The following is an 18,369-nucleotide window of genomic DNA, read 5'->3' on the forward strand; positions in this document are numbered from 1 at the left end:
AAAAACCCTGTGTTTGGGCCCTCAAACTGCAAGCTAGACATTTAGAAAACTCTGCACAGAAATTATCCCAGGGGCTTTTCTGGGCAAAGAATGCACACAGCCCACAGGTCAGCATTTCTTCCAGCATCTTAAAAACTTCACAATAGTCTCTCTTCTGAGATGCAGATTATAGGCACTGCAGAGTTGCAAACAAGGACAGATATTTCTTCAGCTCTTTAAATTCCAGCTAAACTTGAAAAACCTCACAGAAGTAAATAAATCTTCCAGGCAAGACCTATCAAATCATACTTGGCTGCAGAGGCACTTTCATCCTAACTCACCACAAGAGAGCAAAGAAGAGAAGAAGAAAATTTCCTAACCCCTCAACCCCCAAAGAAAAGTGAAAGTGTGCAGAGGGAATCTGCAATACAGCACTCACTGAAGAGCAGGTCTTAATTAAACTCTTGGACAGTAATCTTCTCTAATAACATCACAGATGACCTAGCTTTTGTGTTAGAGGCCAGATAGAGCTGATAATCACAGCTTTTACCTACAGTGATAGCCCCAGTGGGATTTGGCCCCACACCCTGCAGGTATACCCCACTCCCACAAAGCTGATCTCCTCGGAGCACATCTTGTCTTTTCCCCTATAAGCCATCTGCATGGGCTTCCCTTTCTGCCTCTGCCTTCCACACTGGCATTGCTCCCCAAGGTTCCTGGGGTGAGACTGAAGTCTTTGCCAAGTTAAAAAAAGGACTTAAAACTTGTTTCCATGAGAGCTTGCATGTGTTAACTTCCTTTCTGGGGCAAGGGGAGGAGGCAATTCTCCTTAACTATTGGCTTACAATCTGATATCTATCTGGGGAGAAAGGCAGGAGTCAAAGAAGCTGAAAGAAATTTTCACTTAGAATCCAGATGGAAATTATTGGTAAAAAAGCCATTCTAGTGGTCTAACTGTTCCCACTAGCTTCAGAGGAGAACCCTGCTGCACCCCACTGGCAAGCATTTAAAATCATATTTATGCGTGTTAGATCAAGTGAGACATTTTTATTTTATCATCTGTAAGGACAGACCCTTCAGAATCTGAGTGGAAGCAATTAATCTTTGGTGCTGGAAGGTAGGTTTCACAGAGAAAGACTCAATAAGCAATTTTAACCTCCGATTTTTGAGTTCTGCACAGCAAATGGACTTTCTGAACTCTCTCTTCTTAGGTCACTGTCAATGTGGTACCCCTATGGGCAGCTGAACTGAAGGAGATGTGGGGAGACGGAAGGGCAAGGAGGGCGTAAGACCTACTTACACTCTGAACTAAGCTGTTAATTTTGAAGTTGTCATAGCAAGTCACCTTGCACTCTATCCTTTCCTCCACCAGTGGCAGCGTGAAATGAAAACAAAGATGTTTAGGGGAGAGGTGCTATTAAAAATTTAAACATGTCATGATTTTCCCCCTTTATCACTGCAATTCTAGAAGTTTACAAATATGCAAGTTTAAGTGTCTCCTGATCAGCAGAGAGCAAGTCTTGTGGAGCTATACCTCAATTCAGTCAGCGATTCATTGAATAATTAAAAACATAATAGTGTCAGCACAGCAATATCATATTGAACCTCATCCCTGTCTGGAGACACTAAGGACTGCCACATTTCGTATAAACACTGAACAACAACAGACACATTTCCACTGATGTAATTCATCTCTATCCCCTGCCGTATTAAAGAGAAAGATGCCAGTGTTTATGATGAACTCTTCTAATTACAAACCCTGTGCAAATCACTCATGTCTCACCTGAGGGATTTTAGTTTAACCAGGAGTCTGATTCAGGAATAAAACCCGGTTGTATGGCTAATTAAGCACAAATCACAGTGACACTTTCTTCTGCTAAGCAGGAGCCAACAAACCATACCTGGAACAGCTCATTACTGTTTTCCCACTTGAGTCACTTGCAAGGGCCTTCACCTTGCAGCTCTTCACAATGCCACGCTTGCAGACAGACTTGAGCACTCTGTGTTGCATCCCAAAGCCACCCCAGGAGAAGTGCCATCCTTGAGGTGCAAAGCACACTGGCACTGCGCATCGATGGAGTATAGCCACCTTCTTTTCCCTAATCCACCTCCCCTCTCTGCAAAAGAGCTATGACTATTCAAACATGCACTGAAGCTCGAGGGAAAAATGTCAGTCAAATGCCTGGCATCAAAGACTTTCAAAGAGAAAGTCAATGGAGCCTGAACAGTCAGTGTAAATCAAGACTTTAACCTTTCTCTGCCTCAGACTCTTGATGTGTAAAAATGATGCTCTAACACTTATCACATTTCTGAAGTGTCAAGTGCTCCTGACAGATGTGTCGATGCAAAAAGTTGTTTATTAATAAAAGTAACAACTGAAGCGTCTCAGTGTTATTGTCTCTGGACTGTTTCCCCTGTAAAGAAAACATTGGGCAGAACAGATATCAGTACAGATCCGTTCACTGTAGAAATAATAATTCAGTTTCAGCCTGTATATCTTTACATAGTTAGATCCTTGGCTTGGTGCAGTATCTTAGTCCCAACTAATCTGATATTAGAAAATAACTGATAAATATATGAGCTAGTATCTCTGTTTCAGGTGCACAATACAGCACTTTCTGCTTATTGATCAGCAAGGACAAATCTGGCTGCCCAGCAGCTGAATCAGACAGAAACAGCCCCTTTGCCACACAGCAAAGAAAGCATTCCAGGAAAATCACTGCTCTCATTAGGCCATAACATGCATTAAACTACCAACAAATCTGGCTTAAAAAGAAAAATTCCAGTGGTAGCATTTTCCTCTCCTGAACAGGAAGTGGTCCATGAAATTAGCACTGGAGGAGCAGATGGCTTCTATAAGAGCAGTCCTCTCAGCTCTCACATCTCCAAATGAGGGGATGCAGCAGAGCTCCTTCCACAGGCAAGGAGCAGCCAGCTCCTGCCAAGTGATGTTGAATCCTACTCTAATGCCAGCATCCTTAGATGATCATTTCATCTAAGTTTCAGACAGTGACCATGCAACCTGGCACAATACAGACCAAAACCACAGTGCTGAGGCTGCTGTGCATCCTGCGTATTTTATTGTCAATCTATTTAACGGGATGGTGGGGAAGAAGAGTTATCAGATGACTTCTGTACCTCCCCAGACAAGCAAGAGGCTCCAAGAGATACCGAGTGGGTCATTATTGTAGGAGGCAGCCTGCATCTGCAGAGAGACTGCCTGCAGAACACAGTATTTAACTCCTCCACAACAATGACATGACTGTAAAGAGGAAGCACAAAAAAACCACCTCTTCTTTCCTAAGAAATTCAAATCACTGTACTGACAAATTAAGGAAGGCACTATTAAGACTCTACATTTCAGCAATCATTCAAATGTTTTAAATGTATTTCAATATTTCCAGACGAGCCCTACCTCATGAGCATATAATAAAATATCTTTGCGCCCCACACTTAATGCTTCTCAGTCATGGGGAGCACCAGGGAAATCCCTCCAAGTTTATGTTAGCAAGCCCAGCTAACCAAGCAGCATATTGCTGTTCACCTTTGCATTCTCAGAAATGCACCAAATCAATTTAATTAAAAGCTAAGAGATTTTTTTCAACTATCAGTTTGAGAAATACACAGTGATGAGTTTTTAGGTCAATAATGAGAACTTACTAAAACACAGTATAAATGCCTTTCTCTCTGTCAGATTCAGTGGATGTCCAGAGGACAGATAGCTGAACTGTCTTCTAAATAACATCCAGGACATTCCCCCACAGCTATTTTTTGCCATGCACTTTGGGAATGCTGGAGGTATCAAAGTGGCAGAGGAATTGCAAATAGTCCTTCTGGAACCACAGCCTTCCAGAGAGCTGAACACCCCAAACAACAGTAGAGGATTTTCCATTCACCTTTTCCAGGAGCAAAGTTATTTAGCTAATGAGCAGCTTCAAAAAGAAGGAAGCTTCCTTTGGATCATCAGGGTTTCCAGTCTTATGGTCGTTTTTTCCTCAAGTAACTCAAAATAACACATTTCTGCTTACAATGAAGAGCCATTCTGAAGCATGAATTCTGTCCCAATCCCATAAGGATACAAGGAAACGTTCAAGAAGAAAGAACAAGTATATGGCAAACAGGACGGGTTCCTCCAGAGGCTTCGAGTTACCTGTGGCTGTCAGGAGCCCTCTTGAGGTGGCATATTGCTGCTGCCCAAGAAATGAATAAGGCACATTCCTCCTCACCTGTCTTGAGTGAGAGAGAGGGCGTCTCTAGACTGTGTCTTGCAGCATAGGTACAGGTTATAATCTGTACTCAGGTACAGATTGCAACTCAAGGCCTTCATGCTTTATAGGTGAATTTACCCTACTTACATGACAGATTTATTAGCAACAAAGGTACCAATACAGTGGGGGTAAAGGCTCATTCATCCATTTGTACCTTTGGATCATTCAGCAGATTTTGTCCCCATTGCTACAGCCTAAATTAGTTACTACTTCTTGGCACAAAAATGGGGGGTGCAATACCCGGATTTAGATGTACCACATTCAGACTCTTATTTTGAGCAACAATGCGTATGAATAGCTGAATTCATCCTTGTAAAATTCTACCAAAGTAGATGTTCCTCTGTGTGTTTGCATTTGGCCATTAATAACTTGTGGCAAAAAGGCCATAAGCCCAATCAGACAGTATTACCCTTCATAACTTGTGCAATCTGTCACCAGATAGGAATATAGGTGTTCAAGCATGCAGGCACTTACATTGCCATTATCTATCTGGTTAGAGAACGTGGCAGCAAGACAACAAACAAGTACGCACTACAAAGGACAGGAGTGTATGCTCAGATGAAAACATTCGTTTTTTCTGCAGAGAGCAATCTTTAGACTGACTTCAATGTATTTTTTCCCCCAACAAGAACAAATCACATAGGCTATTGGTCTGAGCACAGAACTAGAACCCAGGCATTGGTTATGGATGTCACTTTGCATTAAAAACAACATAACATGGGAAACTTCACTTTACCCTGATAAAGTCAAGAAAGAATTTAACCCACAGAGACTAGAGTTAAGACCAAAGAAGCAGCATCCTTATGGAGCCACACGGACATGCTAGTCGCAACCACAACCAGCTAAAAAGCATTTAAGAAGGCATTTAAGTATTAGGGCTAAGGAGGAAGAGATTGAAATCCAGTTCCCAGCTCACAGAATTCATGTGTGAGCTCAGGAAATGCCCTGGGATTTATTTCCATTCAGTACAGAGGGCAGTTTAACTTAATGAAGCATAGGGCTGTTAAGTGGTAACTGGTTTACTGATTAACATTTTCACCTACAGGAATCATTCATAAGCTTTCCTATCCTGTCTCATACACAGCCTGCAGCAGCTTGTTCTTAAACACTTCTTCCACAAAATGATCGGGGGGGGGGGGGGGGGGAGCACACACCAAAACCTGAGCCAGCACTAGGTATAATTGAAGGGGTAGAAAATTCCTGAGCCCCCTATACACAGACACTAGCAGAATTTATCCCCCCCAAGCTTTCTCAGCCCCTTCAGGTTATGCTAAATGCCAAATTAGGTTTTAGGTGGCCAGCTTATAACCCATCACATAGAAATTATTCGGGGGGGGGGGGGGGAGCAATTACCAAGACAAAATGCAAAATCCTAACAAGAATGAAGTAAGTCCAGTTAAAATAGCAATGTTGCTAGGACAGACTGTATTTTAATGATCTCTAGGCAGCAGCTTGAATCCAGTAGGAAGTTCTTTGAATTCACATTAGTACACAGTTAATATCCAGGCTGTCTTGACTTTATTGGGATCTTAATCAGAGTTAATTACCAGAGGTTAGCAGATCTGAATAACAGACATACTTTTTTTTTTTTCCTCCTTTCAGCAAAGATTTAGACTTATTCACTGCTCTACATCAGGGATGTAGGGGGAAGAATGCTTTCTTTCTCCAACCCTTTGTCTGACTCATCTATGGAGATTATAAACTCCCTGGGACAGATGCTGTCTTTTATGTTCACATTTAACCTTGAGCAGAACAGCCCCCAGCCTGGATACCAAAATACCCCTATGAGGAGGGAGCTACAGACTACCATGAGGTACCCAGCAATGCAGGCTCTACATGAGGTCTGTTTTAGAGCAAGACACACAGGAGATCTTAGGCTAACTTTGATGTGCAAATCACTTAGAAAAAGATGGCAAGGTGACTAGTAACTCCAGGCAGGCTTGCAGCAGCCCCTAACAATTTATTATTCAGCAAGTTTTCCTGCTTCATTCTCCTGACTTACATGAGGTCTTTGGTCCCAGAGCAGACAACCTGCAGACAGGAGGAATCTGCTACCAGGATGCACACCCAGCTGTGAGCCAGGCTGCAAACTTCCCCAGGCATACAGGGAGGCACAGCCACGGCGAGGAAGAGGCTGGCAGGCTCAGGAGCCTGCTGGTTTCTCACAGTAAAGAACTTGTCTCCACATCTTGCCTTTGGCAGCTGAAATCTTGATGCACTTCAGAGACTCACCCAACTCTGCCAAGCAGTCTCAGGTAACTGGCTTGCGCTACCCCAATCCCTACTTTGTACAGATCATAGGGGAACCAAGTCTACCGCAGGTTAACCAACATCTGACAACTCGAAGGGCCAGCCACCAACTGATACATGACGACCAAAATCAGTCTAAATTTACCCACATCACATGTTCCCATTGACAACGATATGGAAATTTACCTTGGGAAGAAAAATACTGAACTACTGATAACTTAAAGCAAATTCTGATCTAAGTAAAAAGATGTTTTCCACTGAGATTCAATTCCCCTACTCAAGACTGAAAAGATATGAACTCCTTTTTATGCTTCAAAATGACCTGGCAACATGCTTCATGGCTGTCCTTGCCGCACAGAATGGTAAGACCACACTTAAAGCTTCACACAAAGCTGGCAAGTTAAATATAGCAGTGGGAGACCTATTTCTAGCGGAATTATAAAAGCATTAACAGAAAGCTAGACCAGAAAATTGATGATGTAATGTGGATCCTCAAAGCTTAATTGATCTTAATGAATCTGTCATAGTTTAGCATATTCCTGGACATCTAATTAATGCTGTGTGCTGTGGTATTATTTCCTAATTCCTCAGTTTCACTGCTGTATAAATCAAGGAGTTCAAATGGTCATTTTGCACTTCTACTTTCTGACACTTCTAAGGATTCTTCCAAGGTGAATAACACCCAAAAAATCAGAATGTTTAACGCTAAATTTAGATGCTACACTTTTAAATTCTGCTGAAGTATGACTGAAGGAGCTGGGCAGATCTGCGTGTTATGTTTTCTGAACTTGTAACCCACAGATAGCATCAAGTTTCTTTTGTGCACTCGTGAGCTGGGGAACCAGAATACCACCTTAGAGGACTTCTAACTTATAGCAGGCCCAGAAGAATAGGAGGAGGATGCCTTCATACATACAGCTGCATTTGAGCACCCCCCTCTCCTGCAGCTCCTCTGCACAGCACTGCCCACCAGTGCTGGCAGGATCCTGCTCTGACCGACTGCCACGAGTCCCCCCCTTCTGCATGTCACGCAAGCAGGGTACGAATTAACACGAGCATGTCAGGGAGCTGCCACAGCCTAGCAGGTCACAGAGCAGCCCGTGCAGATCCTGCAAGACAAATTCAGAGACAAGAAAGGTGAGGGAGAATTTTCTCACCTCTTCTTCAGCACTTGCAGTGATGCTAATACCTATTTATCCATTCCTACCCCTTCTTTATGATGTCTCTTAGGAGACATTGGGGAAAGCAGAAGAAAGATATAGAGCACTCCAATCCCCTTTAAGCTCAATGCGACAATTATAATCCTCTAACTAAAAAGAAAGAAGAGGGAAAAATAAGATGGGCTATGTCAGGTTGGAAGGACTAAATCACTCTTAACTAGGGCACCAAGATTTAAAGGGCTCAGCTCTGCACACATCACATGCCTCAAACAATGTCCACTCAGTATTTGTTGTCCCTGCAAATTCTTCAATGAGTGAGCACAAGCAAGAGCTCATAAGACCTACTGCCCTGAGGATGCTGGCAATGGGCAAACAGACTAAACAGCCACAGCATTGCCAAACTGAAGCTAACGAGTCTTAAAAACAGAGCTGCAGAAGCGCTCGGGTAGCCCCATTGACTCGCAGAAAGCAAGGTACAGCAAAGGTCAGAGTGTTACCAACCACACAGGCCAGGGCCACGAAATCCAAGGGTAAAAAAAAAAACCAAAGAATGAAAATATATATAAACATGTATTTTTATATTATATATACACACGCACACATATACATTATTTATATATACACACATGCACACATATACATTATTTATGTGTTTTTATATGTGTGCGTGTGTATATATATTAGCCCTGCCAAGCACAATCATTTTTACCTTCCCACCATGTTCCCCTTCAACTCATAGTACATCTCAGCAGAAGTTGAGACTTTGAGCCCAGTAAAGCTAATGAAAAAATAATCTATTGATAATTATTTTTAGTAACATTGTAAGCTTAAGCGATGCAAGTGGACCAGCAGATTTTTCCCACTACCTGATGTTACTCAGTTGGTTCTGTGCTACAAGTACAGCATTGCTTACTTCAACTTTAAACCACCTCCTCCTGGCTTGCCTAGTATTGTTGCATGAAGTCTGTGTTTTTAAGAACTTGACCAGAGCCAGCAGTCCAGCCCCCAACTTAAATCATTTTCATGCTTGGCCAAAGGGAGCTTGTGCTTAACTCTGTGGGAACCACAAGGAACCGGTAAGCTACCTGGTAAGAGTCAGTCTGCAAGGAAATCTGGGCTTCTCCCCACTGCTAGACACTGCTGAAGTGAGCTGTGGCATCTCGTTAAATATTAGGTCCTCTCTGCAAAGGACAGCAGGACATGAACTGAAACCTGCACTTCATGAGTCTGACGGGATGTCAATGCAGGGAACCCTTGCTTTCTCCTGTTGTTCTATTTCATTTATTCAGGGTCCACCTCCATTCCCAGAGTTGTATCCCTGAGGCTGACAAGACCTGCCTCCAGGCAGGTGCACATCCTGAGGGAGCCCTGGGGGATAGAAGTCCCCGAAAAATGAAATTGCCTGTTGATCCATAAAAGCTGCAGCTTATCCCAGTTGAGTGAAATACCATCCCCTGAAAGTTGCAGACAGGGCAAAAGTGATGAAGGGTCAGGAGTTAAACCATTCGATGGGACAGATGAATGGTGAATGTCAGCTGGCACCTGCTTTGTATGATTCATGGGCACCTGCATCCAAAGCATAACAAACCCAAGGGTTACAGGTGCAGCAAGAAAACAAATGCACACACACATATTTCTCCACCTGAAAAAGTCCTAAAGCAAATACAGTGTTTGGAAAGTTAATCTACTGTGTCAACATGCTCTTGTACGGTGGCAAATACCGGCATGGCTAAGGTTGCTAGCTTGGTTACTCAGAGAAGCAAGTAAAATCCAACCACTGCTAGTCTTCTGACTAAACAAGAAGGAGGAAAAAAAACCCACAAAAACAAATGATCAAGATCTTTCCTCCTCAACTTGCCTATACCTAGAGAAATCTCCCTTTCCCAGCATGTTCCTAAAGAGTCTCCTACCAGCTCTCTCACAAGAGGCAGGTGATGCTCGGTTCAGTAATGTTTGCAGAACATTTAGAAATCCTTTGGTACAAGGGAAGAAGATGCCTTGATCTTATCTCCTTGGTGTTCAAGTGGCTGAACACAGAGATAGCAAGCAGCAGCAAAAGCTGAAACCAGGAAATGTGAGTCAGTATTACAATATAGGATCTTTCAGCTGCCAGACAGTCTCTAGTGGGATCACAGAGATGCTGCACAGGTCTCAAAAGTTGGTCAGACAGCAGTAACAGGCAAGATACCTGCTCTAAACAGCAGTCAGACACCAGCCTAACAAGATTCAGAGCATTCATCTAACAATTCTCTTCCATCTCCCTCTCCCAGTAATATTGCTTCTGTACCACCCTAAAAATGCCAGCAACCTGGAGAAGCCCTCAGGCAGCCCCGCATCCAGCTTTTGACTGGAAAATGGGAGCAAATACCTGCATCTTCACCACAAACACTGCCAGCCAACAGCAAAACTCCTCTTTCAAAACTACATACCAGCTGCCCTTCTGACTAACAAGCTTTCACTGCGCAACAGTGTTGGCCTTGATCTCTTCAATGGGACATAAATATACTGGGCACATTTCCCACTCTGCAATCTTTTGAGGGGGAAGGACAGAGTCCTGGGCTCTATCCATCAGCTCTGTGCTAAAGCAGACGAGCAGCAAGCAGCAAATAATTAACCATTTGTACATTGTGTGGAAATGATGCCAAAACCCCTCCAAAGATGCATTTTACATGTTCTGCCTCAGGGAAACTTCCAAGGAGCAGAAGGCAACTTCTGCCAGGGAGGGAGAAAAGAGAGCGCAGGGAGGAAGCCCACCCTTCAGAAATGCCCAGAGGGGCTCTAGGGGAAGGCACATGACTGAACTGCCAGAAGTCCAAGGACTACTGATTTATATGAAGCTGTAGCTCTTAAGAGAAAAAAATGCTTCCCTAGAACCGCGATATTTGCTTGCATTTCTGCCTTCCTTGGAGGATCAAACAAGAAGTGCCCATAGGCTCAGTTCACCAGTGGTTCAGTCCTGCAGTTTATCAGGTTTCTGCATTTTTATTTCGAGGGCCCATAGAATGTGTTTGGGGAGACACTTGCCTCCCCCCATACAGAACAAAACATGTCATAAAAAGAGACAAAGGATGTTATTGCCAGAGCACAGGCATCAACTCCTCACCTGCTGACAGGCAGGGAGGTGGCACCACTGCCCTCCAGCCAAGAAGGGCTGCAGGCAAATAGCTTCACTACTGCCTACCATAGCTGAACTGAGCAGTATGTTAACTTCATTTCTGGGGGGGGGGGGAGAGAGAGAGAGAGAGAGATCCTGATTTGATAGGATTCACTGGGAAGGTTGATCATGAAAAGGCCAGATTTCAACATTTCTGGATCTAAAACAGGGATCTAAAGAGTCACCGTTATTACATGGGCTATTTCTGGAACTCTGATCTCTGAAGCTGCTGACATCTTCCTCCCCCCATTTTTAAACATTCACAAACATTCGCCTTGCAGACTCTGAGTCAGACAACCAGATTTTAAGTTTACACTTCTGCAGGTAAATATGAGGTCAATAAACAAACTGGTTTAATATTAAGACTTTCAATCAACTACAGCTTTTTAAACTGATGTGATTTTTATTCTTCACATCAAGAGAGAAGTAAGAAAACCACAACTCAATTCAAGCCTAAAAAGCATTTCAATTTTTAAAAACTGTGCAATTCACCTTAATTTGCCCAGGATTTGAAGTGTTATAGCCTAGATGCAAGAGCAGAGCTCTTCAACTCACTCACCCAAGAGACAAGATTTTTTTTTCCAGACAGAAAAGCAGCCAATTTAAAAAAAAAATGCAAAGATATTTTTCCAGAGAATCATAAGTTACATGAGTCACCTTTATTTGCAGATGAGCCCAGACCTAAACTCCAAGATCATCAGTCATACAGAGCAGAGGAAACCAAAAGCTAGATCAAAATGCGCAGCTTCCTTAGAGGCTCTGTAGCAGGCCAAGGGACTCAAGAGGCACCGACTGGCCCTGCAGACAGAGGTGCCAATGATGCAGCCCACAACAGCAACTGCTCCAGCCCCAGGCTAGCCGCCAGCCTTGCTCCAGGGGGCTCAGGGAGCACCGTCCCCAGCGCCTCTGCTGCCTCCCCAGCTCCCCACACACTTTTCCGCCCCACGCTCGCTCCGCAGTCACTCCTCTGCTCCCACGCAGGCGGACAGCCAAAGACAGGACAGCTTGTTATTCACGTCCCATCACGGTGAAGTCCACTGTGCTCCCTCCCCGGATGGACAGCAGCGTCGCTGCCTATGGTTACAGCAGCAGGAGCTTGGCACTTCACCAGCTCGCCTCTCACAGCAGCCCACCGACCCCTTGGGAAACTGTGCCCCACATGCACAGGGGGAAGCCTGGCCACTGCAAGCCCCTGCTGTTTCCAGTCCCTAGGCAAAGAGATCGCTGTGGGTCAGGATACGATATTTCCACCGTGCTCTGCGCCGCACTGCTGTCGGGGCGTCAGAGGAACCACCCTTGTCCCAGCCGTCAGCCACGGGGGCCCACACATACCCAGAGCGGGGTCTGGCAGACTGCGGGGCCTCTGTTACAGAGGGGAGAGCGGAGGCAAAGGGTGATTACTTTTCTCTGCTATTGGATTTAGGGCATGGGCCAAAACTGGGATGTTTTACAGCATTCGATGAGTAGGACCAGATTTACTGCAACAGCTATACAGCACTATAGCTTGTAATGACAGCTTATAATGTGGCTAGCTGTGAGCGCATGCTGCTCCCCTCCCCCAAACAGCAGCAACATACCAACGCTCCGCACTACCACAGCATCCTCCTCCTGAGGATTTTAAGGTGCTTAGCAGACATCGATTCATGAAACCTCACAAGCCCTCTGAGAGGGAACAAAGTAAATGCTATAAAAAAAAATCGGAAAGGATAAGCAGGGGAATGGAGAAATAAAATGCCCGGAGCAGTGCGTTCAAGCACACCAGAAATCAGGGGCTCAGCAGCAGCTTTCCCCGCGCTAAGGTGGAAACCAACAGACAACGGTGCTCCAAATCCTCACTTTGCTCAACTTTGCCCGGCCAGCGTGAGAACTTCTCCCGGCATGCCCCGGAGGGCCTGCGTGAGTACCAGCCCTCGTACAGAGCTCCTTGCCTGGGAGGCACTGCACGCATTCCCACCATCCTGCTCCAGGGAGGGTCTCACAGCAGAGCAGTCCCAACTGTCACCAACCCATAGGCCGTAACGAGTGGCAACTAACATCCTCGCTCTCCCTGAGAGCCTCTATTTAGACTTCTGATTTTCTGCAGCTGCAAGTGATGCCTGAGGGACTGAGCAGAAGGATTCCCACCATGCTGCCCAAGGGCGCAGGCTGCTCTAACAGCGTTTTCCATATCTTCATAAGGCTTCCTAAACCCCCTCCCCACCCCCATTTTACAGGTGAAGAAAATGGAGACTCAGGCTAAAAATCACAGTACCAATCCAGGAGGGAAGTGGAGAACCCCGGCACCTGGCCCCTGCTTCAACTCTGACCAGGCTGCTGCTTTTGTTCACTTCCATCTGTGTGCAGTCAGCTGATAAATGGATTTGCAGCCAAACAAACAGTGACACACAGTGCAATTCCCCAACTGCTTGAGCTGGGTCACTCCCGGGAATGGCCTTGCTGGGTCACTTTAACCTCAGGAGCTGCTTTATTTTTTAATGAAGCTATTGCCTCGAGCTGGGGGAGCTTTATTGTTGCTATTGCCTTGCAGGCTGAAGGAGGACAAACATCCTCCATGGACAGAGCAGAAAGGTTCCTGTCATCCTCCTTAAGTCAGGAGCTTGATTTTATCACCATATCAAGCCCACAGATAACCCAGGGAGTGCAAGACTTTGAAAGCAAATCTGAAACAGTGCAAATAGACAACACACAGGGAGTACTGCTAACACCGCTCAGGTCAGCGGGGAGCTCCTGAGGGCACCCCCATCTCCCACCCTGCCCAAACCCAAGCCTCAGCCTGACTTGCAGACTGCCCTCTCTAGCTTGAGACAGCTAAAGCTCGGGAGCTCAGCCCTGGTTGCCTATTTGGGAGCAAAGCAAAGGGAGAAGACGTAGAGGCCAGTAACTAGGCACACAGTCCCCCTGCAGCAAGTGCTGCTTGCATCTCCCCCCACCCAGCCCCGATTCAGAGCCCAGCAAGCGGGAGCAAGGGTTTGTTAGAGGATGCAGCTCTTTCTGGTCTTGCCAGGAAAAAAAATTGTGCATTATTATACATATGTGTATATATATACATATATACGCATGCACCTCTTACAAAAAAGAAGAACCTTCCAGCTGTTTCATCCACCCTTTCCCTCAGCCAAGAAGGACAGCCTGCTCTCAGCCAGGGAAACAGAGCCTGGGCAAGCCAGTGGGGACAACTTGCAAATACTTTACACACAGCATTACTCTATTCCCTTGAGATCTGCCGATCCTGCTCCCCAATTGTAACTGCTGCCATGGTTACAAGCAAAAATGCTAAAATAAATACAAAGAAATCTAAATGCAAATCTAACTCCTCCTCTCTCCGTTTCCCTCTCTCCCCCTTCACCCCATTCATTCATCAACCCAACCCCCCCCCGATCTCCTGACGAACTAGGATTAATGTTCCTGTCAGCATCTCTCCCCATGGTGGAACCGACAGCAGCAACAACAAGCAAGCCCCAGTCCCCGAATTGACGATCGCGGAGGAATTAAAACGCAACACGCTCTGCGGTCATGTCTCACAATGAGGGGGATGGTCCTGTCTTCCCGGTGGATCTCCAGCCTCCCGGCCGGTCTTTGCCCATTCCTGGTGCTGCTGCTGGGGGATCTGCTGGACGCTGCTGAATGAGGCTTGTTGTCCTGCCATAAGTAATAGAAAGTGCCCAGGATCCAGGCGACGGTCAGGATCGCGATGGCATTAGCCCTGATCCTCCTCATCCCGAGAGCCCTGGCGGCGCCTGGGAGCCCTGGCTCAGCTGGCAGCAGAGGTTTCCAGGGGAGGCAAGAGCAGGAGCGCGTGCGAGCGCAGGAAGGAGGGGAGAGGAGGCGACGGAGGAGTGGTGAGAGGATTCTCCCCCTCGCTCTGCTCCCGAGCTGGCTGGCGCTCGCAGCACAGCTGTTTGCGTTAGCTCTCGCCTCGGCTCACTCCTGCAGAGACACCGAGCTGCAGGGTCCTAACGCCTCGCGCCTGCCAGGCGCCCCTCGGGCCCGGGCGCGCAGGCCCCATGGCCCTCCCGGCCTGCTGGGACCGCGGCCCCGCTCCGCTGGAGGGGTCGAAGGGCTTCTGCGCCTTCACTGCGACCGATGCCCTCCTGACGTGCTCGGCAAAGTGGGGAAGGGCACCTTGGTTTAATTGCGGAGCTCCAGGGGCACAGGAGCTCGGGGTTAGCTAAAACCAAAAAAAGGGGGAGTGGGAAGCAGGTTGCGTGCATGGGCACCAGTGGGTGCACAACAGGCATTTAAGATAGGAGCCTGAAGGGAGAAGGGCTCCATCTCTGATATTGAGGGGGTTTCATTGCAAACGAAGGGTTGGCAGTGCAGGAGACGCTCCCTCCATGAGCAGCTGGTCTAGCTGAAGCAAAGGAAGAGATGACGAACCTAGTGGGAATGGGTTTCCTCAGTGCCCCAACGTGGCCTACTGGTTACCTGAAGAGCTGCTGCAGCAGCAACTGGGCAACCACAGGCTCAGTCCCCCACAAGGCAGGGCTGCCCCGATGGCTGTCCCTGCCGCCTGTGCCTGCTGCCCCCAGAGCTACACGGGACTTTTTTCCCCGAGGAGGCATCAAGGGTGGCAGCACACAGAGGAGGCCCTGGAGCCAGCCAGGCAACCAACTCCACACGGGGTTCAGGCAACAGCTTTGTGGAGATGGGGCACATGGTCAGAGGCTGTGAAAATTCACAGAAGCAAGTCTCCTCGATGACTGTGGACCTGCCCAAGCACCCCCTCCAGTCACTGCCACTCACAACAACTCAACAGCCAGCGGTCAAAAACAGCTATACAAACTGGGGGCATCCTGGGTGAGTGCTGTAGACACTGGCCCAGTGACTTGAACACTGGGGGAGAAGTGGGGACAAGGGCAGGACAGGGGTGATGTGATTCCACTTTGCTGCGTTTTGCCAAAGCTGCAGCTATAAAAAAGCTCAACAAATCCAGCCCTGTAGGCACCAGACCATCTAGCTCATGAATACAAATTGCATGGCACAGACAGTCCAAGAGCATGAGCAAAGTGACCCACTGAAGGAGCTTGGGGCAGGAAGGGGGAAGATGAAGCTTATTTGTGCAACTAGGACTTAAGAATTTGTGAGTACAGAAACACAGGTACCTAAAAAACTTTGCCAGTGGGAAGTCACACACCTGGAGAACGTGGGTGCCTCCAAGGCACACAAGGAAGGGATCAGAGCATTTGAATTCAAGCGTGTAAAATGGTAGCTGGGCTTCTAACCCCCTTTTTGCCTGCCTACCTCCTGGCCTAATCTTGCTAAAGGTAATTACAACCTGCTCTCCTAAATTCCCCCTTCAGGTTTACCTGCCCACAACTGGCATCCTGAAGCACTGCACCATACCAGATTCCCGTCAGACACACACTGTGCTACCACTTGGGGCAGGAAGCTACTGCTAGGGCATGTGTCAGCAGGGGACCGCCACCTCCAGGGCTGCTGCGGGCATGGGACCCAGTGCATGCTCACTGGTACCCAGCACGGGCTCCGCAACATTATTAACATCCCTGCAAAGCACTCTGTGATGCGGAAAGGTGTTATAGAGCACCTTAACCTGTGCTAGGCACCCTTCCCAGTAGCAGATCAACCACCCACAACCTCGCAGGCCAGCTGATCAGAGCCAGCAGGAAGGGAATTCCTCTGTGACACACAAGGAAAATATATCAAGTCTGCCAAGGGATCAACAAATAACTAACTACTCCAACTTGCATGGTTCATGTCTCTGTTCCAGCAGTTTGAGTGAAATGTGAAAGCTGTCCTCCCACTGCCTCCAGCCTCCACTTCTTTCACAGTCCTATAGAAAAAGGTGCTGCTGTCCTACCATGCAGGTTCACACTAGGTAGCTCTTCAGCACAAGTTGCAGAGGGACATGGAGATAAACAAGCAGAAGAGCTTTCCATCCAGAAAAGGAAAAAATCTGAGAGAGGATTGTGCTTGTGTCCTGTGACAGCATGGCCAGCTCATATACTGTCTCCCCTTTCACTGCTGTGCAGATACCAGACATTTCTCAATTCCTTCTTGGTCTTTTCTCACCACCCTGTGAGATTTGCTACAGAAAAGCAGGTCACTCAAACCCCAATAGAGGTGTTTTTGAAACAGAAGAATTCCCTCTGACCCAACACAACTAAACAGATCGCTTTCTGTGGCGTTTTCCGCAGTGCTCCCACAACAGCCGCTCATTTACTTCCTCAGCTGCCCTCCTTGCTAATTCACCCTACATGCTGCTTTCCTCTGTGTGCCTCCACACATTTCATCACTTTCAGTTCTCCTGATCATGAATTCTGCCCCACAGCCATCTTTCAGACAGACACCTAACAGTTGAGAAGTCTTCTATAAGGTCATGCCAGCACCTCCCCTTTTTTGCTCAGAAGAAACCCAGCTCCCTGACTCTTCATCATTCAGAGTCTTCAGAGACAGCATCCTTTTAATTACTGTTACCTTTTTAGAGGAACCACCACCTTCTGGGCAAAGATGCCTGGCACTTTATTCCCTCTGCAGGACAAGGGCCATAGAAGCCCTATACTTTTCACAGCACTGGCACTTATATTCTGCAAGCACAGCCTAACATCTGCTGTCTGCTAATGCAGCCCAGCATCTTGTTCGTTATTACAGTATGGGCTCACTTACTGTGGCCCCACTTCTCCCCCTGCCTAGAGTAGCCATTTGCACCTATGCAAAGCAGGTGCAAAGTGCTGCCAGGTGAGCAAGCAGAGCCCTCAGATCCCGTTGTGGTTCATAGCTGAAAATGCTACACAGGGGCACACGTCAGCAGAGTTCAGACTACATTGAGAGTTAACATCTGTGCATGCGTGCACAGGGCTGTATGGTCCACAGACAGCACTGCCTTCAGCAGGATTCAGCAAGCACCTAGCTACACCCAGCCAAGACTTACTCTCATCTCTGGAAGCAGTTGCACCTTACAAAAACAGCCTTAAAAGCTGAGTGCCTGCCAGTGTGTGCTTTCAGCCATTAATGAGCTTGCACTCCTGGAGAGGAGACTCTCTCGAGCTCTAAGCAGTAAATCCTCACGCCTGCAAGATGCACTGCCGAGCCCTCTTCATTATTCTGTCCTGATTGCATCCTGTTATTCCCAGAGCATTTACAACACAGTCCTTCTCAGAAAATAGCACAGAAAAAACAAGAACTCAGTTAACCTTCACTACCTGGGCAACGTGGCCTGCTGACAATATATACAAACGATAGGAATCAACCTGTGCAGAATCACTGCTTTCCTTCATTAAATTAGTTCATTAATTACAAGAAACAAACAACTCACATGAACTAGTACTTTCATTTGAAGACTCCAGATCTCTTTCGTTGAATGGCCTATAAGCAAATGCCAGGAGCAAGCAGAGCGCTCCATAGGTAAGCCTCAGCAGAGCCCTGAACAGAAGTCAGCTCCAATACAGGAATGACAAGCTGAAGTTTAAGGGTTTTTCCTCCTAGAAGAAAGTCATTTTCACTCACCTCTCTCTCCATTACCAGCACAAATCAGCCCCATAGTGCACTGATTGTTCCTACAGAAAAGCAGCCAGACCCCGCATGGTACCAGAGTCCTGCT

The 18,369-nt window shown here is 46.8% G+C and overlaps 1 protein-coding gene across 2 annotated transcripts in view; it reads right to left on the reverse strand.

The window, feature by feature from the left end:
* GALNT16 (polypeptide N-acetylgalactosaminyltransferase 16) overlaps positions 1 to 14,693 on the reverse strand; it is a 73,807-nt gene extending 59,114 nt beyond the window's left edge. For both annotated transcript variants that reach the window (XR_010884020.1, XM_013959555.2), the window contains exon 1: positions 14,334 to 14,693. Coding sequence is in view for 1 of the 2 variants with exons in the window: in XM_013959555.2 (XP_013815009.2) it covers positions 14,334 to 14,528 (195 nt within the window). In the remaining variant the exon portion in view is untranslated. The remainder of the gene's footprint in view (positions 1 to 14,333) is intronic.
* Between the last annotated feature and the right edge of the window lie 3,676 nt (positions 14,694 to 18,369).

This window comes from Apteryx mantelli, chromosome 4, assembly GCF_036417845.1.
Source record: "Apteryx mantelli isolate bAptMan1 chromosome 4, bAptMan1.hap1, whole genome shotgun sequence".
NCBI classification, from domain to species: domain Eukaryota; kingdom Metazoa; phylum Chordata; class Aves; order Apterygiformes; family Apterygidae; genus Apteryx; species Apteryx mantelli.